At 38.0% G+C, this 27,075-nt stretch overlaps 3 protein-coding genes, 2 long non-coding RNA genes and 1 other non-coding gene across 6 annotated transcripts; 1 reads left to right on the top strand and 5 right to left on the bottom strand.

Annotated features, from left to right (window-relative positions):
• Nucleotides 1–1,013: 1,013 nt before the first annotated feature.
• TRNAW-CCA (transfer RNA tryptophan (anticodon CCA)) lies at nt 1,014–1,085 on the bottom strand. The gene has a single exon. It is a non-coding gene; the product is annotated as a tRNA-Trp (tRNA).
• A 2,132-nt stretch (nt 1,086–3,217) lies between these two features.
• Nucleotides 3,218–6,090, bottom strand: LOC110755150 (GDP-mannose transporter GONST3-like). Its single transcript, XM_021956322.2, has 4 exons — nt 5,821–6,090; nt 4,960–5,229; nt 3,638–4,800; nt 3,218–3,511 (listed from the first exon to the last, which is right to left on the bottom strand). The coding sequence occupies exons 2-3, from the start codon at nt 4,987–4,989 to the stop codon at nt 3,655–3,657; spliced, it is 1,176 nt and encodes a 391-aa protein (XP_021812014.1). The 5' UTR covers nt 4,990–5,229; nt 5,821–6,090; the 3' UTR covers nt 3,218–3,511; nt 3,638–3,654.
• Nucleotides 6,091–6,178: 88 nt separating this feature from the next.
• Nucleotides 6,179–12,626, top strand: LOC110755142 (uncharacterized). The gene is made up of 2 exons (XR_015834414.1): nt 6,179–6,316; nt 12,277–12,626. It is a non-coding gene; the product is annotated as an uncharacterized LOC110755142 (long non-coding RNA).
• Nucleotides 12,627–14,562: 1,936 nt separating this feature from the next.
• LOC110755143 (mitogen-activated protein kinase kinase kinase 20-like) lies at nt 14,563–16,065 on the bottom strand. The gene has a single exon (XM_021956314.2). The coding sequence runs from the start codon at nt 15,733–15,735 to the stop codon at nt 14,728–14,730; it is 1,008 nt and encodes a 335-aa protein (XP_021812006.2). The 5' UTR covers nt 15,736–16,065; the 3' UTR covers nt 14,563–14,727.
• Nucleotides 16,066–19,763: 3,698 nt separating this feature from the next.
• On the bottom strand, nt 19,764–21,847 carry LOC110755145 (uncharacterized). The gene is made up of 4 exons (XR_015834654.1): nt 21,723–21,847; nt 21,386–21,584; nt 20,705–20,928; nt 19,764–20,563 (listed from the first exon to the last, which is right to left on the bottom strand). It is a non-coding gene; the product is annotated as an uncharacterized LOC110755145 (long non-coding RNA).
• Nucleotides 21,848–25,218: 3,371 nt separating this feature from the next.
• LOC110755146 (mitogen-activated protein kinase kinase kinase 20-like) lies at nt 25,219–26,560 on the bottom strand. The gene has a single exon (XM_021956315.2). The coding sequence runs from the start codon at nt 26,363–26,365 to the stop codon at nt 25,352–25,354; it is 1,014 nt and encodes a 337-aa protein (XP_021812007.2). The 5' UTR covers nt 26,366–26,560; the 3' UTR covers nt 25,219–25,351.
• Nucleotides 26,561–27,075: the final 515 nt, after the last annotated feature.

Below are 27,075 nucleotides of genomic sequence, written 5' to 3'. Positions count from 1 at the left end.
AAAGTAGTTGCGTGGGCCTTTTGAATATTGAGTAGTAGATTTTTTATTCATTTACAGGTTTCCACTTTTCTTTTTGGCTTATTGGTTGAACCGTAGGTGCAATGTTTTACTTCACTGGCAAGGTGTTGATGATGGTGGGGGTCTTGACAGCTGCATGGTTGGTGGTGGTAACGCTAAGGTAACCTAGCTAGTTTGTTGATGATGGTGGTCATTACCTTGTTTTACTTCACTGGCAAGGTCTTGCATGACTGTGGGTATATCTTGACAGCTGAATAGTTGGTGGTAACGCTAAGGTTAACCTAGCTGGTTTGTTGATGATGGTGGTCATTACCTTGTTTTACTTCACTGGCAAGGTCTTGATGATGGTGGGGATCTTGACAGCTGAATGGTTGGTGGTAAGTTACGCTAAGGTTAACTAACCTAGCTAGTTTGTTGATGATGATGGTGGTCATTACCTTGTGCTGTCAACGTACGTATATTCACTCTCCAGAAAGAGATGTGTAGCGGTCGTTCAATATTAACATGCAGGAAATGTCTGGAATACCATATCCTCCGACGTGGGGACAAGAATGTGCTGCTATTCCTGAGCTAATCCTTTGTACTTAATTTGGTGTCCCCTTTGTGTCTCTCTACTAATTATTCGACACACGTGTTATGTAACTTAACCAACAGAAGTGCAGTGAACTTAGAAACTAACGGAAATACTATAATGAGGGGGTTGTGGTGCATCTTCAATTAGTACATAGGAGGACTGTAGAAAAACCGGAACAATATTAGGGTTTCAAATCATGGAACAGCTTGACAGACTTAATCCCAAGGAAAAACCAAATTTGAGCGTTTTGAAGCAATGGAAAAGCAAGCACCCTTCCCAAAGTACATGAGGAAGCGAAGTTCCAGTTGACTGCACACTTGAAAAGGCAAAATGGGGTTGGCAGTTGACCAGAAAAGCCATATCACACGATGCGGTACAAGACTAGAAAGAAGGATTGGAAAAAAAAAAAATTAAAATGAAATGAACCCGACGTGAATCGAACACGCAACCTTCTGATCTGGAGTCAGACGCGCTACCATTGCGCCACGGATCCTTGTGATAAACGAAGCATTTTAAATATATTTTAACTAAATCCCACACTTCTCTTAGTTCACCCCAATAATTAAATCAAGTTTTATTATTGTGTAAAATGACAAAAAAAGTCATCCAACTTAATAATTAACCCTAGTACATCTATACACACACCGCACCACTCTTCATATTAAGTTTTAGAAAAATACAAATTCCTCTATATCCTATTGCCATATTATTATCCCATACCTTCCCCAACCACAAGCTCATTCCAACTTCCTGTTTACAAACTCTCTCTCTCTCTCTCTCTCTCTCTCTCTCTCTCTCTCTCTCATGTTCTCAACTCAACAATACCCAAGTGTTGGAATTCCAGTTACAATTCTTAGAGAGAGGTAAAGTTGTTCGCCTTCTCTAGAAAGTATTAAATTTCGGATTTTGGGTTCCATTTGTTTGTGTTTTTTTTCTACTGGGAACAGAGAAAATTGTGGGGTTTAAATAGAAAATCTCTTTTATTTCTTTTATTTCTTTTATTTTTTTTAGTTTGGGGTGTATTTAAGGGTAGTTTGGGAAGATAGTGGGGTTTTCATAGAAATTGTGAAAATTTAAATTAAAAGATGGGATGAACTTAGAACATGAGGTGAATTAAGAGAAGTGTGGGGTTTAAATAGAAAATCTCATATTTATTTACTTTTAAAAAAGTAGGCACTCAAATCAAGTATATGGTTGAGCATCATTACTGTTTTACCCTAGAATGGATGTTCGGTCTCACTTTACTCCTAAAATTGAAATTTCTTACTTAACTCCTAAAATCTCTAAAAATTGTTGAATTTTCTCACTTCACCACTTCCATTCACAAAACCGTTGAGTATACTGATGCTGATGTAGCAAGGCATTTTAATAATTTTAACTATTAAAAAACTTTAAATCCAAGTTAAACATAAAAAACATATTTTAAATATTTAATTTTTTTTAAGGTTAACAAACCAACTCTTCCCTCACCTCCATCTTCCCCCTCTTTCTTTTTCAATCACCCCCATCCCCGAAGAACCCAGCCCAGCCCTGCCTCCCTTCCCTCTTTCATTTCCTTCAATTTCAGTAAAAAACCCACTCGAATATGATGGATTGACGCCATCAAACAAAATTAAAGTCAGGGGTTGCGTCTGATGATGTGATGATGGAGATGACTGGAGTGGATTGCTTCGTGGGAGGTGATGAGGGTAGGGTTTGGGTGCCTGGGTAAGTTGGGTGTGTTGAGTAATTCCAGGAAGGGTTGGGTTGAGAGAGAGAGAGAGAGAGAGAGAGGATTGAGTGCAGTGGAGGTGCGATGAGGGTTGGGTCGATGAGGGGGAGGGGGTGAGAAGAAGAGAGGTAGAGGGAGTGAGAGTTAGAGAGGAGCTAAAATTACTAAAATGAACATGCCACACTTTTAATGGTTTTGTAGACGAAAATGGACGGAAGTGGTAAAGTGAGAAAATTGCAGCAAACAAAAATGGACGGAAGTGGTGAAGTGAGAAAATTTCAGCAATTTTTGGAGATTCTAGAAGTTAAGTGAGAAAATTTCATTTTCATAGGGTAAAATGAGAACGAGCATCCGTTCCAAAGAGTAAAACAGTACTTAAGCCAATTTTTTTTTAAAAGGGTGCTTCACTTGTAGAACATAAACTACATCTCTCTGGTTTTTCCCCTTTCGATATTTGCTTCTTTCATTTTTCAAACCCAATTCAAAGTTAAGTATTCAACACATAAAATGGCTTGGGGAAACTCTTGAGATGTTCCTTTATATTGCCATACATTCCTCCATAGCCAAGACCATTTGCACAGCAGCAAGAAGATCAGTCCAAAATAGATCATGATAACCAGCTCTTGAACAAAAAGAAGACCATAGGGAATGGGCAACTGTTCAACAGCTTTTGGAGAGAAACTAACACTTCACCACCATATGGTCTATTTAATCCAGAAGTTCTCCTTTTCTTTCCTTTAAATTTATGGTAGGGTGGGGAAGAGGAAATTCCTTATATTTGGCAAATATCAAACCCTTTTATCCTCATTCAAAAATGTTACAGAGAAGTAAAAACAAATCCTTACTTTTGCCAACTGCTTACAACACTATCCCATAATTTTACAAGTACACGGTAAAAGAATAAGCATTGCGGATAAACAAGGAAGATAAAATTCTGATATAAGCAGGCAGCATGTCTTTACAGAACAAAAGAATGCAACAAATAAGGCATTGCTATTGGGACTATTTGATCAAATCTAAGATTACAGAACAAAAGAATGCAATATTTCGTCTGACAGGGTGTTCCCAGGTCGTCGAATAAATGCTGCAGACCAGGCTTAAGAAATTAATTATCAAGTACAGAAATTTTTTGTTGTTGAAGAATAACTCATTTAACCAACCTGTCATGCCCAATACTCATCTTAACCCATATGCGCATCACAAGTATTCTGTTAAACACAAACTGTCTTTTAAGTCATCTCGTTGAGAATTTGCCGCAAGTGACTTACCAATCAATAAATCTAGACTGGAGAATAATGAAATCCAGATGCAACAAAAGACCAGAACAATATTACCTTGAAAAAGCCTTCCGTCATTTTCCTCCTTCAGATTCAACAGGCAATTTCTCATTGTAATTGCTTTCTACGCTGCTTTCCATTTCAATTAACTTCCGTTCTTCTTCTTCAGTCTCTTGTGCTTTTGCTTGATTCACATCCTTAGGCTTGTTGCTTGTAGATTGCTGATACATAACACCACCTACCATACATATCAACAGGCCCAATGTACCAACAAAGGTTGAATGCTTGTCCCAAATAACCAGATTAATCACAACAGTTAATAGCTTGTTCACTATACCAAGAACAGTAAATCCAGTTGCAGAAATTGCCCTTCGGCAAGAAAACCCAAAGAAAGAGATGGATAAACCAAATAAACACGATAACCCCACTGGCAAAACCACCTCAAGAGAATACCAATCTGATTCATCCGAGATTTCATGCTTAATCTTCTTCAATTCACCCATTACAAGTAGTTCTAATGGAAACAGTAGAAGAGCCTCGAGATTGTTATACAGTACAAGACCCCATGTATTTAAACCAATGGTCATTACCACATGCTTTATGTAGACAAAGTCTATGGACATGCTTACCAAGTAAGCTAGAGCCCAACTATAAGCCGTTACTGTGAACTTGTAATCTGTTAGAACATAAATCACACTTCCCCCAAAAATAGTGACAAGTGAGGTCCATGTCCTAATTGATGGCCATGGTTGGTGCAAGAAGATTGTCTCTCCTATTGCAACAAAGATCGGAACAACTGAACGAAAGACGATGAAAGTGTCAACATTAGCATGGAGAAGCAGCTCACTGTTGGTGAAGAGAGAGAGGTAGAATATAATTGCTGCTGGTAGGAAGCGCCACATAGTAAGTAGGTCGAGCGAATCATACTCTATCAACTTAAGCCAGCCACAAACGAGGACACCAATAGCACTTGTCAAATACTGCAAAGCAGTTAGTGCCCCAGGATAAGGAAATTTCATGACAGCCCATTTGTTGATGATGGAAAGCAATGAGGCAGATAAGCAGTAACCAGCGGCAATACCATAGACTGAGATTTGCTGGAGTAAGACACTATACCAGTTTGATTGGGTATTACTGACGAGAGTAGGGGCACTAGAACCACCCTGGGCCTGAGGGCCCTGAACAACTTCAGGATTCTCCACGCCATTATTATTAGGCATCTATCATAGGACCAAAATTTTGTTAGTCCACCAAAAAATTCAAGATAGGGAAAATGAACCTGGCTGCCAGGGCCACAGGGTGCATAGACTTCCTGGAAAATTATTTGCAAAATTTGGAAACAAATGCTTAAAAGAAAACTCAGGCAAGAATAGCAACACCTTTTTCATGGGCACTTCAGCTTCATCCATCTTCCCAGCTTCACCAAGGGCTTCCACTTATTCAAGCAACTTCTTTAACTTTTCCTCCACAACAGACAACGGTTCAGACTTCTCAGTTGACAGCGGATCACGATTAGCAAGGAAATGCTTGAATCAAGATTCGGAATTTTAGTTTTTTGAATCATTTGCTTTTTTGATGTATGGAAAGTTCAAACTTCAGTATCAGCAAGTCCTATGGTTTTTTAATCAGGACCCCGTAGAATGCATCACCTGAAGTTGAAAGAAAGGTGGGAAAATCAGACTCTCACAGAAACAGACAGAAAATAAAGTAGTGACAATCTTTTAAATAAAGGTAAACCATTTTCTTGTAACCAAATTAGAGATCCTATAGCATATTGTACCCATATATGATCTTGCAATCAAATTAGGGATCCTCAAAACTTAACAGATTCAAATGGCAAAACCCTTTCCCATTTTGATAAATGACATATTTACTGAATATTTTCTTTTCTGGGTCTGATAGTAACCCAATAATCAAATAGTGAAAAACAACTAGGAAACTGAAGCATACAGAATGTATTACACGATGGCATAAACCCCGAAACTCCAGAAAACCCAGATAACCTATGCGGGTCTATGATCTATGAAACACAATGGCAGGAAACAGAAACAAGAGAAAACAAAACAAAACAAAATCTCCAAATTAGCATCGCTGCACAACATCAAATTACACAACATAACAACAGTCATTCAAACATAATTAATTACAACATCAGCATAACAAAACAGTCATTCACACATAATTAATCACAACATCAGCAAATTAAGCATAAAAATAAAAATGTTTCAAATTTGATTAACCTCTTATTCGGTGACCCCGGTTGACGTCAAACACGTCTGCAAGTTTGAGAGAGAGAGAGAGAGACAGTTTGGGTTAGGGCTTAAGTTCGAGATGTAGAGACAGAAACGATGGAGACTGAGAGTTTCAGAGACAGGCTGAGATAGGCAGAGAAAAAGAGAGCTTTGGGGCTGAGGAAATGAAAATTAGGGATTACGGCTAAGACTGAGAGTTACTGATAGAGAAGCGATGGCGATCCGAGAGAGGAGAGACACGGCGTCTCAGAGTTATCAGCCCAATTAATACCTGCCACGAATTTATTATTATTAAAAACTAAACAGGTAAGGGTGGAGTTTGACCCGTTTATGAAACGGGTTATATTTGTCTCTTGGAGAGTTGACCCGAATTTGACCCAGAGCCAGAATTTTCAAGTAAAAAACTGAAATGGCAATGGAGTTTCTGAAGCTTGGCTTCTTCCTCGACGTTCCTCAGCACATCCTCATCGGCATTGATACTCAGGTAAACTACTACGAACCCAGCCACCCACCCATGCTTATGCTCTGTTTTGTTGCCCAGAAAATTCAAGAGAAAATAAAAACGAGAGCAATTTGGTTTTCTCTTGACTCTCTGTATCTTCAGATGTTTTCTGTCTGTAGACCCTGACCTTTAAAGGCATAAAGATGATCCCTCTTGGTCCTCATTTTGTGTAATATAGCTCATCCACCAGGTTATGTTAGTAAAGTCAAAGACAAAACATAGACATCCCTAAATGGCTTGTCTACCACCTTGTTACTTTTCCTTGTTTTCATATTCCTTGTTTTAGGGATGGAAACTCTCCATGTTTCCCTCCATGTCTTGTGCATTGTTTGTAACTAATAATCACCTTGTATACTTGTATATCTAACCCTTCACTAAGTAAGAAACTCAATTGGCAGATTTGAATTCTCTGCAAAACCTATCTTGTTCTTCTTATTATACATTCTCAACTCTCTCAATTACACTATATTTGGCATGGTATCAGAGCAATCGATTTTGGTTGCCTCTGCATAACCTTGTTCTTGCCTAAATCTCTACCTATCCTTGCCCATAATTTGCTGTTATATTATTCCTACCTCATACTTTGCCTTGCCTCAAAATTGGTCTTGATCACAAGCCCTTTTTGTGCTCTTGTTTGCTGAAGTTTTAAGCTATTTCTTCCTCTACATCCTTTTATATACTTACCTCATGGGTGACACCAACGACTCCATCAACGACTCCACGGACGACTCCTCTAAAATCGACTCCACCAAGATCGACTCCACAACACCACCACCACCCCGGTCCTCTCATGACTACTCTCCAATTACTCCTGATAAGTTGGATGGGTCCAACTATCCTGCATGGTCTCGTAGTGTTCGCTTGGCCATCACTGCTCGTCGTATGGCTGGTTTCATTAATGGTAAAAAGATTGCCCCTGCCATTGATGATCCTAGCTATGAAGCTTGGGATGAAGACAACTGTTTGGTGCAGTCATGGCTCCTCAACTCCATGACCAAAAATGTACGTGCCTTATTTGATCACTGCTCAACGGCTTATGCGGTGTGGGACGCAGCTCGGAAGACATATACTGTCACACAGAATAGCTCCAAGTTGTACCAACTCCGTCGTCAGTCAGTCACCACCTCTCAAAGTGGTGAACCTGTGAATGTATTCTACGAAAAATTACACATAATATGGCAGGAAATTGACAGCCTCCGTCCCTGCAAACATACCAATCCCGATGATGTGGCTCTTCACCAACAAGCACTTGAGGTGGAACGTGTGTACGATTTTTTGGGAGGACTCGATCCCAACTTTGATTCCGTTCGTAGTCGGATTCTTGCCATGAATCCGCTTCCAGCAGTCATTGAAGCTTATGCACTAGTGGTAGAAGAAGATAATCGCCAATCTTCCATGCTTGGCGGTGGGAGTGCAATGGCGGTCAAGCCATATCGGCCACCACACCGTACGTCCTCCGGACTTCCCCCCCGGGGTCCCAAAACTGACAATGCAAAGGGAACTGAGAAGTGCACTCATTGTGGTGGTGATCATCTTGTTGAGAAGTGCTTCAAGCTTCATGGTTATCCTGAGTGGTGGGATGCTTTCAAATCCCGCAACAAAACACCCAAGGCAGCATGTGTTATAACTACCGATGCCTCTCCATCTTCCACCCTACTCTCCGACTCCGAATCAGGTACACAACCCACTACATGGATAATTGACACAGGTGCCACTGATCATATGACTTTTGACTCTACTATGTTTTCCACAATATCTTCTAAGTCTCGTCATCCTTACATCACTAGTGCCAATGGAGTCCCCTCTAATGTTGCTGGTGAAGGAACTATATCACTTTCCCCTTCCTTATCTTTATCTCATACACTACTTGTTCCCTCCATCAATTGCAATTTGCTGTCTGTTGGAAAATTACTTGACTCACATAACTGTTATGCCACATTCTATCCTTCCCATTGTCTTTTTCAGGACCTCACGACTCACGCGACGATTGGGCATGGTAAACGAAGAGGGGGGTTGTATTCCTTGACGGTCTCTTCACCACCAAGGGCAGCTCATACTCAAGGTTCCAGCTCACAAGCTCGCAATCAACATCAGATTTGGCTTTGGCATCGTCGTCTAGGACATCCATCCTTTGGCTATCTTCAACGTTTGTTTCCGTCTTTGTTTCGTGGCCTAGATCATTCTCAGTTTCAGTGTGAAACCTGTGTATTGGCCAAAAGCCATCGAACTGTTTTTCCCTTAAGTGATAATAAAACGGAATTCCCTTTTGATTTGGTTCACTCTGATGTTTGGGGTCCTGCTAAAGTTTCTTCCAATGGCAAAAGATGGTTTATTACATTTATTGATGATTGTACTCGCATGACTTGGGTATATTTACTAGCTCATAAAAGTGACGTTTCCGCTGCAATCCGTGAATTTCATGCTATGATTACCACACAGTTCCAAGCTTCCATCAAAGTATTCCGGTCTGATAATGGTGGGGAATATGTGAACAATGTCTTGGCACATTTCTTTCGAGACCAAGGCATCATTCATCAAACCTCCACATCTTTCACTCCGCAACAAAATGGTGTCGCAGAGCGAAAGAATCGACAATTACTTGAGGTTACTCGTGCTTACATGCTGGATAAATCGGTCCCTCACTACTTATGGGGACATGCCCTTTTTTCTGCAGTATATGTAATTAATCGAGTGCCGAGTAGTGTTTTGAAGTTTGAAACTCCACTGAACACCTTGGCTCGTCATGTCTCTCTTCCTACAGTCCTCAAGCTGCCTCCTCGCATATTTGGTTGTGTTGTATATGCTCATGTTCCATCTCATCAAAGAAGTAAGCTGGACCCTTGTGCCATTCGATGTGTGTTCGTTGGGTATGGATCAACTCAAAAGGGATACAAGTGTTACCATCCTCCTACTCGTAAGCTCTTTGTCACTATGGATGCCACATTTCATGAAGATTTATCCTACTTTAAAGCTGCTATGCCCCCTTCTCTTCAGGGGGAGAGAAGGAATGAAGAGAAGGAAGAAAAGGAAGAAAATATCCAACTCTGTGACAAAACGACCGGTCGCAACCCAGAAGCGATCGGTCGCTTTCCTGAAACGACCGGTCGCACTGACCACAGCGACCGGTCGCATTGCTCCAGCGATGATGAAGATCGACTCTGTGACAAAACGACCGGTCGCAACCCAGAAGCGACCGGTCGCTTTCCTGAAACGACCGGTCGCACTGACCACGACCGGTCGCCTTGCTCCAGCGATGATGAAGATCGACTCTGTGACAAAACGACCGGTCGTAATCCAGAAGCGACCGGTCGTCGTGACAAAACGACCGGTCGCACAGAATCCAGCGACCGGTCGCCAAGCACCAGTGAACTTCAAAATTTGGACAGCGATGAAGGTATTGGAAAATTGTCGTTCTTATTTGGTGAAGATCCCGGAGGAGACAATTCAAATGGTTGCTGCGATCAACAACAAAATACAACCCCTTCTTCTCAACCATCGGACCAGTCGTCTCGTGATGAGGAAACACTTGAGGTAATTCCCGAAGCACCTAATGCTATACCATACACTCTCCCACCTAGGACCACTAGAGGAAAACCCAAGCCTCAATATTGTCCTGACCTTACTGCCAAATCTAAATATCCCATTAATAACCATGTTTCAACTCATAGATTGTCAAAGTCATATGCATCATTTGTCAATCAATTATCTACTGTATGTGTTCCAAATAAGTGGCAGGATGCTATAACAGATTCCAGATGGGCTGAAGCAATGGCGATTGAAATGGAAGCTCTGGAAAAGAATTCTACATGGGAAATGGTCCAGTTGCCACAAGGGAAGAAACCAGTTGGATGTCGGTGGATATACACCATTAAATACAAAGCTGATGGATCCATAGATCGATACAAAGCTCGATTAGTGGCCAAAGGGTATACACAAACATATGGAATTGACTACCAAGAGACATTTGCACCTGTTGCCAAGATCAATACCGTACGTGTTCTCATGTCATTGGCTGCAAACCTTGATTGGCCACTTTTGCAGTATGATGTAAAGAATGCATTTCTTCACGGGGAATTGCAAGAAGAAGTGTATATGGAACCACCACCAGGGATCTCCATGGCACTTGGTCCCAACACCGTGTGCAAGCTGAGAAAATCATTATACGGGCTAAAGCAGTCACCACGAGCCTGGTTTGGAAAATTCACAGATTCTATGAAGCGCTTTGGGTACACTCAGAGCCACTCGGATCACACTTTATTCTTAAAGCGTCGTGGTGACAAACTTACGGCCCTTATCATCTATGTTGATGATATGGTGGTTACCGGTAATGACAATGAAGAAATGAAGAATCTGCAGAAGCTCCTTGCTAGTAAATTTGAGATGAAGGAATTAGGTGAGTTACAATATTTTCTTGGCATAGAAGTTGCTAGATCAACACATGGCATATTTCTATCCCAACGAAAATATGTGTTAGACTTGTTAACAGAAACTGGAATGCTTGATTGTAAGCCAGCTGACACACCTATTGAGCAGAACCACAAGTTAGGGATGTATCCAGACCAAGCACCCACTGACAAAGAAAGGTATCAAAGATTGGTTGGGCGACTGATTTATCTATCACACACACGCCCCGACATAGCTTATGCTGTGAGTATGGTGAGTCAGTTTATGCATCAACCAAGTGAGGCACACATGAATGCAGTAACTCGGATCATGAGGTACTTGAAGGCTGCCCCTGCCAAAGGGTTGATATTCTCCAAACATACACATATGAACCCAGAAGGATACACAGATGCGGATTGGGCAGGATCCATCACAGATAGACGTTCTACTTCTGGATACTTTACATTTGTGGGGGGCAACTTAGTCACTTGGAGAAGTAAGAAGCAAAAAGTTGTGGCTAGATCAAGTGCTGAAGCAGAATTTAGGGGAATGGCTCAAGGAGTTTGTGAATTGCTCTGGTTACGGAAATTACTGAAGGATCTGGGAATTAAACCATTGAAAGCTACAAACTTGTACTGCGACAATAAATCAGCTATCGAGATAGCACATAACCCAGTACAACACGACCGTACCAAACATGTGGAAGTCGACCGACACTTCATCAAAGAGAAACTAGAAAGGGGTATAATCAAGTTTCCATTTGTAAACTCGGAAAACCAACTTGCTGACATCTTGACGAAGGCCGTATCAAGTAAAGTTTTCCATGACTCACTGGACAAGTTGGGCATGCGTGATATCTTTGCACCAACTTGAGGGGGAGTGTTAGTAAAGTCAAAGACAAAACATAGACATCCCTAAATGGCTTGTCTACCACCTTGTTACTTTTCCTTGTTTTCATATTCCTTGTTTTAGGGATGGAAACTCTCCATGTTTCCCTCCATGTCTTGTGCATTGTTTGTAACTAATAATCACCTTGTATACTTGTATATCTAACCCTTCACTAAGTAAGAAACTCAATTGGCAGATTTGAATTCTCTGCAAAACCTATCTTGTTCTTCTTATTATACATTCTCAACTCTCTCAATTACACTATATTTGGCAGGTTACCTTTTCTTGCTCATTATGTGTTTGTTGATTGTTGGCAGAGAAGAATAGACTGACTAGTTGCTCTTCATTGATTATTGAATTATGAGTGTTTTGTGGTTGATTGTATTTTTTAGTTTCTATAAATTCCCAAACTTTATTATTTGTAGTATGCTTTAGATGTTTTTTTTTATAAAATTTTTATAAATATGTTTGGCTTTTTTGAGTACAGAGATGACAAGGAATTCTCACCAGTTATAGGGTTTTTTTGTTGATGCTGGGCCATTTGAAGTTAATTACCAATCTTTTATTGTTAGTTTTGTGGCCACTGGCCTTTTGGGTTAACATTTTACTGTAAGTTGCTTGTGCCATGATATCAATGCAGGTCAGCACTTCTGACCTTTCTCATCTAACAGGTAATTGTTCGTAAGCACGATCCACAAGAGGAACGATTAGTCAAAGTACCAGAAGAAGAGGTTTGAATTCATGTTGATTGTATCATATTTTCCATAATATGGAATCAAAGTGATTTACAACAATGAATGAATTGTGTAACCTCAATCTCCAATAAGCTTAATAAAAGAAGTTGAGGCAATCTCTGAAGTTGTCAGCAAATTGCTGATGTACTACTTTCTGAACTACAAAGTAGTTAGAAAATATGGTCAATATATTTTCATGAAAATCACAATTTATCTTTTATATATTTTTATGTAACTATTAATTATTGTCCAATTTTATTGTATTAATGAAGCTCTTACATTATAAAGGGAGCAAGGGGGAATCTAAGCAATTTTTTTTTTCCAAACATGTTCTATGCTGCAACAGAGCACAGTAGTGATTTTCTTTGTTCTGTTTAATATTTTTATTTTATGTCGATCATTTTTGTCCCATCTCTCTCTCTCTCAATTTTAAAATTTAATCTTGATGATTGCTTTATACTGTGGGCACCTGTGGCGTGGGAACATTGCTATACAATTATATAATGGACATTAAAAGAATGTTTTGCTTAAGGAAAGTTCTCAAATGCAAATTTGGTGGGAACTTTAATTTTCCACAAAGTACTTGTTATGACTTCATGTGCTGTAAACTTAGAGTTTGGTGCATCTTCTCCTTGCATGGAGTTCATATGATATCTAAGTGCACTGGTTGTGAGCTTGGAGAATGATGAAATAACCAAAATTGAAATCTAAAGGTATGGTGAAGTAATGAAGGAGTTTCCATAATACACTGGTATCCTTGCACATTTTGATATTTCTTGGATACTTTTATCTATGTTGCTAAAGACTGCTTCAGATGAATTTTATCCAAAAGATTTGTCTAAACTTCACTTCTCAAACAACCTTTGAATTTTAAATGACTGATGTACTGTACAGAACCCATTGGAGGAGAAATTACTGTTGCAACTGAATCTACAATGCGTATAAACACTCCTAGCACAACGATGGAGAAAGCTCTAGATAGATGAGCAATTGAATGCTAGTAGGTTCTCAACACCCAGTGACAAGTCTCAGACGAGAGGGTGTTATTACACATCAATTCCTCGTATTATCAAACAAAAAGGAATCCATGGCCAACAACCAACTTCTTTGAATCTTGACAAGGTAAGAACCCCCTCCCTCCTCTTTGGGTTGAATACTGTTTTACTGGTACTAGCATTAACATTTTTTAGGAATGCTAAATTTTCAAATTTATACCAGACTATAGACATAATCCTTCTTAATAAGTTTCTAGTTACTAAAACATATGTTGGATTAAAGGGAGGTGTGTGTTCAGGTGGAGACAGTTGGGAATAGCCTAGTAGGGATCCTAAAGAAGCTTTTAACCCAAAGCTGAAGTTTTTATTATAATGTTGACATACTAGTTGATGTTTTGAGAAAACAATTTCTTGAGTCCCTCACTGCATATCCTTGAGTTGAGTCTTTTGATTCTAGAATTCAGCTTTTTCCGAATGATGATTGAATCTTAGATAATTAATACTGAACTACAGGAAACTTGAAATCGAAAGTCTAGATTCTGTTATTGCATTTTCTTTCCAGAGAGAGTAACACATTCAGCAATTCTTGATTTAAACTATATTTTTTTCTTGTAAACTAGCACTGAACAGTACTTTCCTTTTTCTCCATTTCATTTCCACTGATAAATGACATGTGACGAGAATCTCACAGTTTATTGGAGTCATCTACTATCAATTGAAACACGGACTTCATAAAGATTGCACAGACACGAGCAGTGGATCATCCCTATTAGATGATTCATGGTTTTCTGCTGATAGCTTTTTGCTCTGTCTTTTCAAGGTACGAGATTTGAGTGCTTGATTCTGCTGCCGCTGTGCATTTTTCATATTACACTGCAGTGCTTGATTCATTTTTTTTCTTGTCAGCTCTATTGTCATTCAGGTTATTGTTGATTAGTTTTTATTTGTTGGAACTAAAATGTAGTTGATAGTAATTTATTTAATTTCATCTATAGATTTTATGATTTGATTAGCATGTTTGATTGATAGTTGGTACATATATTTCGACCAAACAAAAAGGTTGGTACATATATAGGTGAAAATGAAAATGTCCTAAATCCCTTTACTGTTGTTGAATGAGCTTAAGAAGTTGGCACATCTTCATTTACTGATTTACTGCAACTTGTCAACTACTAATCTTATATAAATAAACCTAATGGATCAAATGCAATGCATTACATAAAAGGAACCAAAAGAAATATGTATTAAAAAAAAGTGGCATTAGCTCTGTATTAATAATGAATGAAATCAAAGAATGTACATCAAATTACATACAAATTTAGGATAATGAAGTATTACACCAAATTGTGAGAGACGCTTCCAAACAACCATATACAAAATTCTAACTTGAGAATCAAGCTAAGCAGCACCAATTATAGGGAAAGCCGATGGCTTTTGGCAAACAGCGGTTCGATTTGGAATGACAGGTCTTGAATCCCAAAGGAAGAATCTGTTGCTCAGAAGGTGACGACGACACCGAAGAGAGTTCCTTTACTGGATCCAGATTAGTCACAAATGGATGATTCAATAGCTTAGCAGCTGTGAACCTCTCAGAAGGGTTCCACACAAAGCACTTTCCCAAGAAATCTTTAGCCTCTTCTGATAACCAAACAGGAATAGTGGGAGATTTTGAAGCAATCTGAAGCATTAGGTCCCAAGGTCTCGCCCCGGCTTTCAAATCCCATGGCTTCCTCCCAGTCAACATCATAAGCACAACACAGCCCAATGCCCAAATATCAGAAGGTTGCAGCTGAATATTTTGAAGCACAGTTTCTGGAGACCAATACAGTGTAGTGCCTCCAGAACGCTTCTCCATAATCCTCTTTGCCAGACCCAAGTCTCCAATTTTGGGCACAAATTCAGAACCACCAGCCTCAGTTTTGGAGACAAGTAATATATTCTCAGGCTTCAAATCGCAATGCACATAACCCATTTCATGAATGTGCTTAACCCCTTTCAAAATTGCCTCTGTATACTTCCTTACTTGAAATTCAGGCAACCCCCCAGACTTGTTAATCAAATCCCTCATTGTTCCTCCATCGGCATATTCCATGAACATATTGAATACCTTATTGCCGTCAACACCAGCCGTCACATCATCTCCATAGCGACGGATGATAAACGGGCAGTTGCTAAATATGCCAAGAAGTGAATTTTCCCTCACCAACTCAAGCGCATCACAGTATAATGTCGACTTCACCGCGAAAATTGAGGGCAAAACATCGGCTCTCAAATTGGGTTTTTTGACCCAACCCAAATACACCGACCCAAACCCCCCTTTTCCGAGTATCCGGCCTCGAACCCACTCACGGCCGGCAACCGACAAGCTCTGTTCTTTCTTTGGCCTTGAACTCGAACCCATTGTTTGAAAAACAAAAATTGAAGCTTTCTGATGAAATAGGGTTTATGGGTCTAACAAAACGAAAGCAAAGAGACGCAGAAAAACAGAAACTGGGTAGCAAGAGAGAAAGAGAAGAACTCGTTGAAGCAGTCGGTGATCAACAAAGAAGACGATGAAATGTTGATGTGAAAAAGAGGGCTTCGATTGCTAACGCTCAATGGTTTTTCCTCTGTGATTTGAAGCTGGTGAATGAGGGTTTGGAAATCAGAGTATTGTTTTCCTGGTTGGGTTGGGTTTATATAGTTTAACGCGTAACCTTCAAACGGTCATATATTTCTTTCGCGGCTTTTGCTTCCGCTTCAATTAATAATCTAATCAAGTATTTATTATTTACTTTTGAAATCCACTGAAAAGATTTACTGAGGATTTGATATATCTTTCGTAAATCTTAAGCCGCTCTCTCTGATTACAAGCTGTCATCACCGTTGATTTGGGAAGATCTGATGATAAAGGGCAGACGCGGTTGACTTCAATTCAACTCTCCTGTTACCATTTTCCTGTGCCCAATAAAAACAAAAACTAATAATTAAAGAAAATGAAAGAAAAATACCCAACAATCACCAAACTCACACCCATCCAATCCGTCATTTAATCAAGGGTTTTTTGTTTTTGATTTTCAAAATCATCACCCTCAATTATTTTTTCAGTCGATTTAATTCTCAGATTATTTCAAATGAGTCAATTTAGTCTCTGCCGTTAGTTTCTATTAGGGTTGGTTTGGTTTATTTTCAATTTTTTTTTATCATCAGTTTAAATCCAAACCAAACCGAAATATACGGTTCAGTGTACGATTTGCAATATTCAAAACCACGGTTTAACCAAATCAACCCGATGGTATTAAAAAAAATATATATAAAATACATAGTTTTATTCTTTTCTTTTTCTTCTCTCTCCATCTCTCCATTTGTCTTGTCTCTATCAGTCCCTCTCTTTCTTTCTTTTTTTTCTCCTTCTTATGTTTGTCTTCACTCCCTCTCCCCGTCTCCCTCTTTTTGTTTTTTTCCTTCTTCTTCTTCTTCTCTCTCTCTCTTTTCTTTTTCTCCTCTTCTTCTTCATCTTCTCCATCTCTCCCTCTTTTTTTTCTTCTCCTCTCTCTCTCTCTCTCTCTCTCTCTCTCTCTCTCTCTCAGAAAGCCAAAAAAACCTCAAATCAAACCAAACCAACCTGCCAAGTCCGATTAACCGAAGTCATCGGTTTTCATCAATTATGGTTTGGTTTTGGTTTTCATCAATTATGGTTTGGTTTCGGTTTTCAAAATAGCCAAACCGAGGCCTACGGTTCGGTGTTCGGGTTGAGCCTAAAATCGAACCAACGCAAACCTAGCCCACCTTTCTATGCAATTTCAACAAATGCAGAACTTCACGAGGATATTTGGCAAAAAAACCCTTTAATTAAAAATTAACAACTTAGGGTTAAGTGAAAGGACATGTGTCAAAAGCACATGAAAAATGATAACAAGAAAGTTGAACTCCACCAGGTCAGAGATTTATGGCCTTAATTTTGCCTTAGAATTAAGTAGTCATTTTACATATTTTCAAATTTTTATGATTTAACGTGATTTTTGATTAAATTAAAATTTATTCCAATACACAAAATGACATGAAACTATTGAATTTTAAGTTAAAGAATTGAAAACAGCTCACATAACCTTCACGGAAAATAAAAGAAATATATATTTTTTAGATCCATGGAGGAGTGGGGAATTGCATTTGGAATCTCCTCCAACAAAAGATGTAAGAGGAAGATGAATTCAACATGAGAGGGGAAGATCAAAGAAAAAGCTTTTAATGAAACACACAATGCAAAATTTGTAAAAAAAACATTTATAGTCCTAGTTTTGTAAATCTTTCACTTAAGAACTTATAGTTTCAGTTGAAGCAAGTGAAGAGTTTACTTAAGATCTCAATTAAGAACAATTAAATTGACAAATGGAAATATTCACGTTTTTTTTATCAAGTGGAAAAAACGGCAGAGGCAAAAATGATCTTTTAAAGTGTCGATGAACCTAACTACTCTCGTATTATCATAAACGATGATTTATTAGGATCTAGAGCACTGTTGGAAAAGGTTGATTTTTCATCTCCACATGATAAACACATCAAACTTCAATTTTATTTCTAACGCATTATATTTAATTGAAATCCTTTTTTTAGTACAAGCGATTTGAGAAGGAGGTTTACACAAATATTCGTTCGGTGTCTAGGAATTTCCACCCACATGGGTGAAGGTGGAAGAGTTTAATCAAGATATACCCCACTATAAATACATATTTTCTTTACTTGTTTATGGCCATTTTCAGGCCATCCTATTTCATCGAGATACAATTTAAATCGCGATGTAATTTTCTTGTTCCTAAATGGATTTCTTCACATTTTTTAGGTTTATGCTCTCCTCCGAGAAACTATACGCCTGATTTGGATTAATGAATTACAAATAAAAAATCTAATTTTTTGTTTAGAATTTAGTAGGAATGCTCCCGAAAATAAATGAATAAATGAATGAAAGAGACTTATGGACTCTTCACATTACTCTCACTCATAGTTCTAACAAAACCCAGAGCCAGAATTTTCAAATAAAAAACCGAAGAAACTTGTCTTTCTAACTTTGTTAAAATGGATGCTGAAACGGCGATGGAGCTTGTGAAGCATGGCCTGACGCTTCTCTTCCTCGACGTTCCTCAGCACACCCTCATCGGTTACGGGTTTTGACTTTTGAGAAAGAAAAACAGGTGGAAATTCTAGGGTTTTTGTATTTTGGGGTTTTTTGGTTGTTTTGGGCTTTTATTTTGTTTAGTTGGGCCCTTGTTTTATATTTCTCACTTTTGTATTAGGCCTTTATGTAAAACTCTATGGTAATGACATGTCATTCCTTGAAACAAAAAAAAAAAAAAACAAAAAAAGAAGTGAGTACAGTTCAAATTTGAAAACAAATAAAGACCGACCTCATCATCATCTTCAAAATACATGCCATCAACTGAACTGTTTTGGTGGAATTCCCATTCCCATCCAAGATTCTTTTCAAGAACCTCGAGTTCCTTGTCTTTAAGAATGAGAACCATGGAAATGAGGATCCGTCTTGACATATATATTGTAGTAATTCAAGCTTTAAACAAGCACTTGTAGTAATTCAAGCTTGAAGGGGTTTTTTTATATAATGAATTTAGACACATATATATTGTATTACTTATCCAATAGTAGTACACAGACCAAGTTTTCATATGAAATGCAACATGAAAAGTGACCAAAGGAAGCACACAGAGGAGCTACGATCTCTCGTAAAGCAAAGTTTTGGAAACAAATACAAAAAGAGTGACACGAAATGCTTCTTATGCAGAGCAATGGCAATGCCATATAAAGTAGCAGAAATCAAGTCAGGACTCCATTTAAATGAAAAACACATCAAAGGCCCATAGGAAGGATTAGTAGGACGAGAGAAGTGAGAGAAAAGGGTAAACTCAATATAATCAATCACCAATCTCTATTACAGATGGTTCTATAATGGTCATGGTAAAAGATCTCCATCAACAACTGAGGCCTCTTGCACCAGCATAAAAAATTCCTGGAATCCCATTTATAGGTTAGTCATCAAGTTTGTGATGAACAGAAAGTTCCATGGATGTTAGAAAGATGACTACATCATGCTTTTCTCTTGATTTTCTTTTTCTTTAGAAAAACAAACTGAATGACAACAAAACCAACAAGAAAAAATGAATCAAGCACGACGGTGTAATTCGAAAATAGAACATCAGCAGCAGAATCAAGCACCTAAATCTCGCACCTTGAAAAGACGGTGCAAAAAGCTATCTGCAGAAAACCATGAATCATCTAGCAAAGATGATCCACTGTTTGTGTCTTTTCAATGTTTCTGAAGTCCATGCTTCAACTGATAGTAGATGACTCAAATAAACTGTGAGATTCCCATCACATTTCATTTATCTGTGCAAAATGAAATGGAAAAAAAATTCAAGTACCGTTCAGTGCAAGTTTACTGGAAAACAAAATCAGTTTATACATGTTACTCTCTTCAGAAAGAAAACACAACAATCAACCTAGAATTTTTTTTCCTTTTCCTTCTTATGAGAAACACAAACATTTCATTACAATAAATATAAACAAAAAACTATAGTGGACAAGCCAGCTACTTGAAAAACATGTGATACCTCTAAACTCTCAGGTGCTAGAAACCATACGATATAATTTCATCCCCCTCTCTCTTTAACCCATTGATGGCCTAAATTTATCTCTCTGCCTCCTATTTACAAATTTTAAACGCCCTTTCAAACCTCCATTTTTTCTCGAAAACATTCAACTTCCAAAATAATTCCAGAAAGTCCCATTCCACACATTCATTTTCTTTTTCATAATCTATCATGCAAACAACCCCCTGCTTTTCTTCTTCCTCGCTTCTTCAACAACCTCATTGGCTGCATATACTGCACCTATATTTTCCGTCTGATGCACGAGCATCTACAAGCCTCATAGACTGAGTGGGCCCCCTTAGCCAACTTAGCTTGGGTCTTAGCTAGCCCCATAGCCAACAACCTCATTCTTAACTTATCAAATAAAAGACTGACCAAGGATTTCCGCTGTAGAAGTGCTTCAAGTGATTGCTCCATCTGCATAAGTTCAAAATATCATAAACATCTCAGATTATTATTTAACATAAAATGTTGTAGGAGTCTTCATTGTCTACACTCCAAAAAGGCAATATAGGCAAATTGCAGCTCCGCAAGAAGCAAGTCCTCAGAACTTCCATAGTCTTCTAGTAGAACACTTTCTAATAATTTTGTCTGTACAGATCAGTGAAAGTCCAACCACAAAAAAGATGAAAAAAAAAATACTAGTGAAAGGATATAGTCAAATCAGCTAATTTTAAGCATTAAAAAAGAACTCAACAATACAACTTAAAAGAGGAGGGAGGTGCTTCTTACCTTGTCAAGATTCAAAGAAGTAAATTGTTGGCCACGGATTCTTTTCCATTTGATAACGCGGAGAATTGATGTGTAGTAAAATCCTCTCGTCTGAGACTTGTCACTGGGTGTTGAGAACCTACCAGCATTCAACTACTCACCTAGAGCTTTCTCCATCGTTGTGTTAGGAGTGTTTACACACATTGTAGATTCAGATGCAACAGTAATTTCTCCTCCAATGAGTTCTGTACAAGTCATTTAAAATTCAAAGGTTGTTTAGGACAACAAGAACGAATCTTATACAAATCCTTTGGACAAAATTCATCTGAAGCAGTCCTGAACAACATAAACAAAAGTATCCGACAAATATCAAAATGTAGAGTTCCAAGTAGCCACTATAAATATAACTTCTCCTGTAAGAAGTTTCCTATTTAGAGTTCGACGCAATCTTATTCTTAGAAGTTTTTATGACAAAACAAAAAACAAAATTCGTACTATATTGTGTTGGTTTGTACTAGGCTAGAAGTATCAGATATTTGCCTCAACTTCTTCTATGAAGTTTAAGATTTATGCAACTTCTTCTATTGAGGTTACAAAATTCAATCTATAGCATCAAACATTCAGTGGGAATCACGTAGATCCATATTATGGAAAATGCGACTCCTTGAGTAAGACAATGATACAACCAACATGAATACAAACCTCTTCTTCTGTTACTTTGGCTAATCTTTCCTCTTGTCGATCCCACGTACGAACACTTACCTGTTACATGAGAAAGGTCAGTCTGGCTAATCTATTCTCTGCTAAGAAGAGCTTACCTGGTGGATGAGCTATAGTACACAAAATGAGGACCAGGACAAATCATCTTTATGCCTTTAAAGGCAGGGCCAACTGAAAACATCTGAAGATACAGTTAACGAAGTGTTTAAGTGTTAACTGATTGACAGAAAACCATATTGCTTTCATTTCCATTTTCTCTTAAATTTTCTCAGCAACAAAACAGAGCAAAGCATGTGTGTCTGGGTTGATGGTAGTTTACATGAGTATCAATGCCGCTCAACATTTGCAGTTCCTGTGGTTGTGATACTGGTGACCCAAGTTCTAGTGTGACGCCATCATTTTAACACTTATTTCTCTCATCCCCTACCATTCAACAACTACAGTATACTCCTATGGTTTAGATGTTGGATGACCCGAGGATGTAAATTGACGAAGATGGATGCTATACAAAATACAGCACTGCTGTAAATTTTCCTTGCTAATTTTAGACAGATGGGACAATTCCCTTGAAATGTTTGGTAAAAGGTCTAATTATTTGATAAACACATAATTATTACAATTTCTATCTCTAATCTATATTTGTTAGTACTTTATTTCAATGAATTTTGAACCAATTAGAATGTTACATTGCATTTTACAAATCCAATTGCACTTCATTGAAATAAAGGTTAATTCAATTGAATTATCTAATTGGTAGCTCTTTCTTGTGCAGCAGCCCAAGGAGAGAAAATAAATGAAGCCCCAACTCCAGTCTATTTTTGGCAGTCAACTTTCAAGGCCCAAAACATACATTTGTACTGCTCATATGGGAATACATTCTTCATAAAAGTTGTTCCAATGGGTGTCTATTATAACATATCCAAATTGGAGCCTCATTGGATACATATTGAAACCTCAGGCCTTCCTACACTAAGCCTAGTTCAAAAAAATCATTTTTTTTCCAGCAACCAAAGGAAACCCACATGGGTTGGCAGCAAAAGGCAGCCACAATTGAACACCTTTGAAAACCCATGTGAAGAAAGCTTGAGGTGCAGCAGCTAAAGAAGAGAAACCCACATGGGTTGGCAAAGAGATGATGAAAGCCAACATCTCGGAGGTTTGCACATGCCAAAGGCAAGCAAAGGCTGCCATAACATGTGGATGAATAACATGATTTACAGCAGCAAAAGAAGGATGGGCAGCCACCATGTTGCAGCAGCCAGCACATGAAGATGATGAATGTAATGATGCTTTAGTTGCTCTCATTTCCCTATAAATAGAAGCTTAGAAACCAAGAGAGGTGTGCAGAGAATTAGTGCAAATTTTTGTAGAGTTTTTAAGCAGAAAATATGTAATTCTTGGGCACCAAAGGGAGAGGAAAAATGGCAATATAATTGGAGAGAACTTTGGGGAGCCATGAGGCAAGGAACTAAGGGGTTGATGATGGAATTTTTCCTTCTCCTCTTTGTTTTAGTTTTTTTTCATGTTGTTTTTATTTTCACTTATGTCTAGTTAAAATTATGTTAAGGAGGAAATACCATTATGAAATGAAGTTATAGTTTTTATCTTTAAATTCCCAACTATTATATTTTTCAATGTTTATAACTTCACCTTCACATGATTAATAGGTTAATTTTCTTTTCACCACTTCTATCATGTATTTATGGTAGTTAGGAATACAAGTTAATCTATTAATGCATCCTTGGTTTTGTATTAATCCTATCGAGTTGACCATTATAAAAGGTGTCAATTGCTTCTTCAAATTCCCTAACATGCACGTAAGGATTTTCACTTTCCATACCATGAAAAATAGGTAGCAGTTGAATCATTCCAGGTTTGAAATCATAATTTGGCATGTTAGGTGGAAACATGATGCATGAAGGATTTGGTGCACGAATAGGATGCAATAATGTCACTAAAGTTCTAGGGGCAACTACTTCTTCTCTTATTTCATTATTCACAATCTGAGCATTAACCACTTGTTCATTATTCACAATTTCTGCCATGGTTTCAGATTTGTTAGATGTTTCAGTTGAAGAAGTTGAAGCAGAATTAACAGTTTCAGACTTTTTGACAAATCTTCCTAGATGATCTATAGCTAGGTCGCATAAAGAAAATAAATAAATAAACAAGAACAAAAAAATGATAAGTTTGGAAAGAGTGTACCAGATGTGAAGAATTTCACATAGAGAGAAGTGTATAGATCATCTAGGAAGATTTGTCAAAAAGTCTGAAACTGTTAATTCTGCTTCAACTTCTTCAACTGAAACATCTAATAAATCTGAAACCCTGACGGAAATTGTGAATAATGAACAAGAAATTGTGAATAATGAACAAGTGGTTAATGCTCAGATTGTGAATAATGAAATAAGAGAAGAAGTAGTTGCCCCTAGAACTTTAGAGACATTATTGCATCCTATTCGTGCACCAAATCCTTCATGCATCATGTTTCCACCTAACATGCCAAATTATGATTTCAAACCTGGAATGATTTAACTGCTACCTATTTTTCATGGTGTGGAAAGTGAAAATCCGTACGTGCATGTTAGGAAATTTGAAGAAGCAATTGGCACCTTTTATAATGGTCAACTCGATAGGATTAATTTCATAAGGTAAAAAAAATTTCCATTTTTTTTAAAAGAAAAGGGGAAAAGTTGGCTATATTCATTAAGGGCTAGGTCCATAGGTTCTTGGGCGGAAATGACTCAAGCTTTGTTGAGGGACTTCTCCGTAGTGATCGCCAATTTGTTGAGTCTATGTGTAATGGAAATTTTATGCAAAAAGACCATGATGATGCCCTAGAATTTTTGGATGAAATTGCTGAAAAAGCTCATCAATGGACTGTCCCAAGTCCAGTTGAGACCACTGATCGGTCAAGAATTGCCACATCTTCTACTAATAAAGGAATTTATCAATTAAAAGAAGAAGATGATTGGAAATTAAAATTTGAGGTTTTGACTAAAGAGATAGCTGCTTTGAAAATGGAAAAATCAAATTTACCTCAACCTGTTTATCAAGCTGATGTTAATCAAGTATGTGATTCTTGTTATGAGATTGGTCATACTGTTAAAAATTGCCCAATTTTTCAGGAAATGAAAGGAGCTTATGAGGAGCGTTGTGCTATTGTTGGATACTTCAAACAACCGTATTCTCCTTTTTCCAACACTTATAATCCGGCAACAAGGAATCATCCAAACTTTCGTTGGAGCAATGAGTCACAACCTCAGGTAAGTGACATGAATTCTTCCAATAATCAGTTTCAGGCACCATACATTCAATGCTAGGGCATCTTTGAGCGATACTCTTCACACATTTATGCATGAACAACAAAAGCAAAATCAAAGGTATGATACTTTGCTTAGTCAATTGGTTGAAGAAAATAAAGAAATTAAGAGTCAAATTTCCAAGTTGACTAACCTTTTGGCTGTTAATTTCTCTCATCCCCTACCATTCAACCACTACAGTTTACTCCTACGGTTTAGATGTTGGATGACCCGAGGATGTAAATTGACGACGATGGATGCTATACAAAATACAGCACTGCTGTAAATTTTCCTTGCTAATTTTAGACAGATGGGACAATTCCCTTGAAATGCTTGGTTAAAGGTCTAAGTATTCATATAAGTTTTTTGAGTTCTGAGACTGCATGAGATAACTTTATTTGATGCATAAAAGATTCAGTTTCTGAATATGCTAATCTTCTATAAACCTAATGGATCTCAAATGCAATGAATTACAAAAAAGGAACCAAAAGAAATATGTAAAAGAAAGTGGCATTAGCTCTGTATTAATAATGAATGAAATCAAAGAATGTACATGAAATTACACAAAATTACAAATTTAGGATAATGAAGTATTACACCAATTTGTGAGAGATACTTTCGAAAAAGCAAATACAAAACTTAAGGATCAAGCTAAGCAGGACCAATTATAGGGAAAGCAGGTGGCTTTTGGCAAACAGTGGTTTGTTTTGGAATGACAGGTCTTGGAACCCAAAGGAAGAATCTGCTGCTTAGAAGACGATGACGACACTGAAGAGAGTTCCTCTACTGGATCCAGATTAGTCACAAATGGATGATTCCATAGCTTAGCAGCTGTGAACCTCTCAGAAGGGCTCCACACAAAGCACTTTCCTAAGAAATCTTTAGCCTCATCTGATAACCAAACAGGAATGGTGGGAGATTTGGAAGCAATCTGAAGCATGAGGTCCCAAGGTCTCGCCCCAGCTTTCAAATCCCATGGCTGCTTCCCAGTCAACATGTTGAGCACCACACACCCTAGAGCCCAAATATCAGAAGGTTGCTGCTGAATATCTTGAATGACAGTTTCTGGAGACCAATACATTGTAGTGCCTCCAGCACGCTCCTCTATAACCCTCTTTGTCAGACCCAAGTCCCCAATTTTAGGCACAAATTCAGAACCACTAGAATCAGTTTTGGTGACAAGTAAAATATTCTCAGGCTTCAAATCGCAATGCACATAACCCATTTCATGAATGTGCTTAACCCCTTGCAAAATCGCCTCTGTGTACTTCCTTACTTGAAATTCAGGCAACCCAGAACCCCCAGACTTGTTAATCAAATCCCTCATTGTTCCTCCATCAGCATACTCCATGAACATATTGAATACCTTATTACCATCAACACCAGCAGTCACATCATCTCCATAGCGGTGAATGATAAATGGGCAGCTACTAAACGTGCCAAGAATTGAATTTTCCGTCACCAGCTCAAGCGCATCACAATATAATGTCGACTTCACTGCGAAAATTGAGGGCAAGGAATCGGCGCACATATTGGGTTTTTTCACCCAACCCAAATACACCGACCCAAATCCCCCTTTGCCGAGCATCCGGCCTCGAACCCACTCGCGCCCAGCAACCGACAAGCTCTGTTCTTTCTTTGGCCTTGAACTCTGACCCATTGTTTGAAAAACAAAAAGCTTTCTGATGAAATAGGGTTTCTGGGTCTATCAAAACGAAAGCAAAGAGACGCAGAAAAACAGAAACTGGGTAGCAAGAGAGAAAGAGAAGGATATGAAAAAGAGGGTTTCGATTTTCAAACCCTAAGTGTTTTTCTCTGCGTATTCTTGACGCTGTGTTTGAAGCTCGTGAGTGAATGAGGGTTTGGAAATCAGAGTTTCCTTTTGCTGGTTGGATTGGGTTTATATAGATGTAGTTCAACGCGTAAACTTCAAACGGTCGTATTTTTCTTTCGCGGCTTTTCGTTTCGCTTCAATTAATAATCCAGTAAAAATAAAATTTACAAAGAACTTGAAATATACTTCGTAAATCTTAAGCGACTCTTGTTATTACAAGCTGAGAACACATAGTGACCGTTGATTTAGGGAGATTTATGGCCTTAATTTGATTTTTTAACTAAATTAAATATGAAACTAAATATTCCAACAACAAAAAAACTAAATTAAATATAAAATTTTATCTTAGAATTAATTAATTATTTTATGTACTTTTATAATTCTTTTTGTATTTTAGGGGTCAGTTTGATATTTAATTAACTTAACTTAAAACATAGAAATTGAAAAATGGAAAAAATATATATATAGAATTGGAAATACCAACAAATTAAGTTAAACTATTAAAAAATAGTTTTTTTTTTAATTTCCCCACTCCA

This window comes from Prunus avium, chromosome 3 (assembly GCF_965620075.1).
Source record: "Prunus avium chromosome 3, drPruAviu1.hap1.1, whole genome shotgun sequence".
Classification (NCBI taxonomy): Eukaryota; Viridiplantae; Streptophyta; class Magnoliopsida; order Rosales; family Rosaceae; genus Prunus; species Prunus avium.
Note: the sequence above shows the minus strand (reverse complement) of the source record. Positions and strands in the feature narration are given on the sequence as shown.

Coding starts and splice junctions, on each gene's coding strand:
- LOC110755143 (XM_021956314.2), bottom strand. CDS start 15,735: ATGGGTTCGAGTTCAAGGCCAAAGAAAGAACAGAGCTTGTCGGTTGCC.
- LOC110755146 (XM_021956315.2), bottom strand. CDS start 26,365: ATGGGTCAGAGTTCAAGGCCAAAGAAAGAACAGAGCTTGTCGGTTGCT.
- LOC110755150 (XM_021956322.2), bottom strand. CDS start 4,989: ATGGATGAAGCTGAAGTGCCCATGAAAAAG. Junction 4,801..4,959: donor CTGAAGTGCCCATGAAAAAG/GTGTTGCTATTC, acceptor GTCCTATGATAG/ATGCCTAATAATAATGGCGT.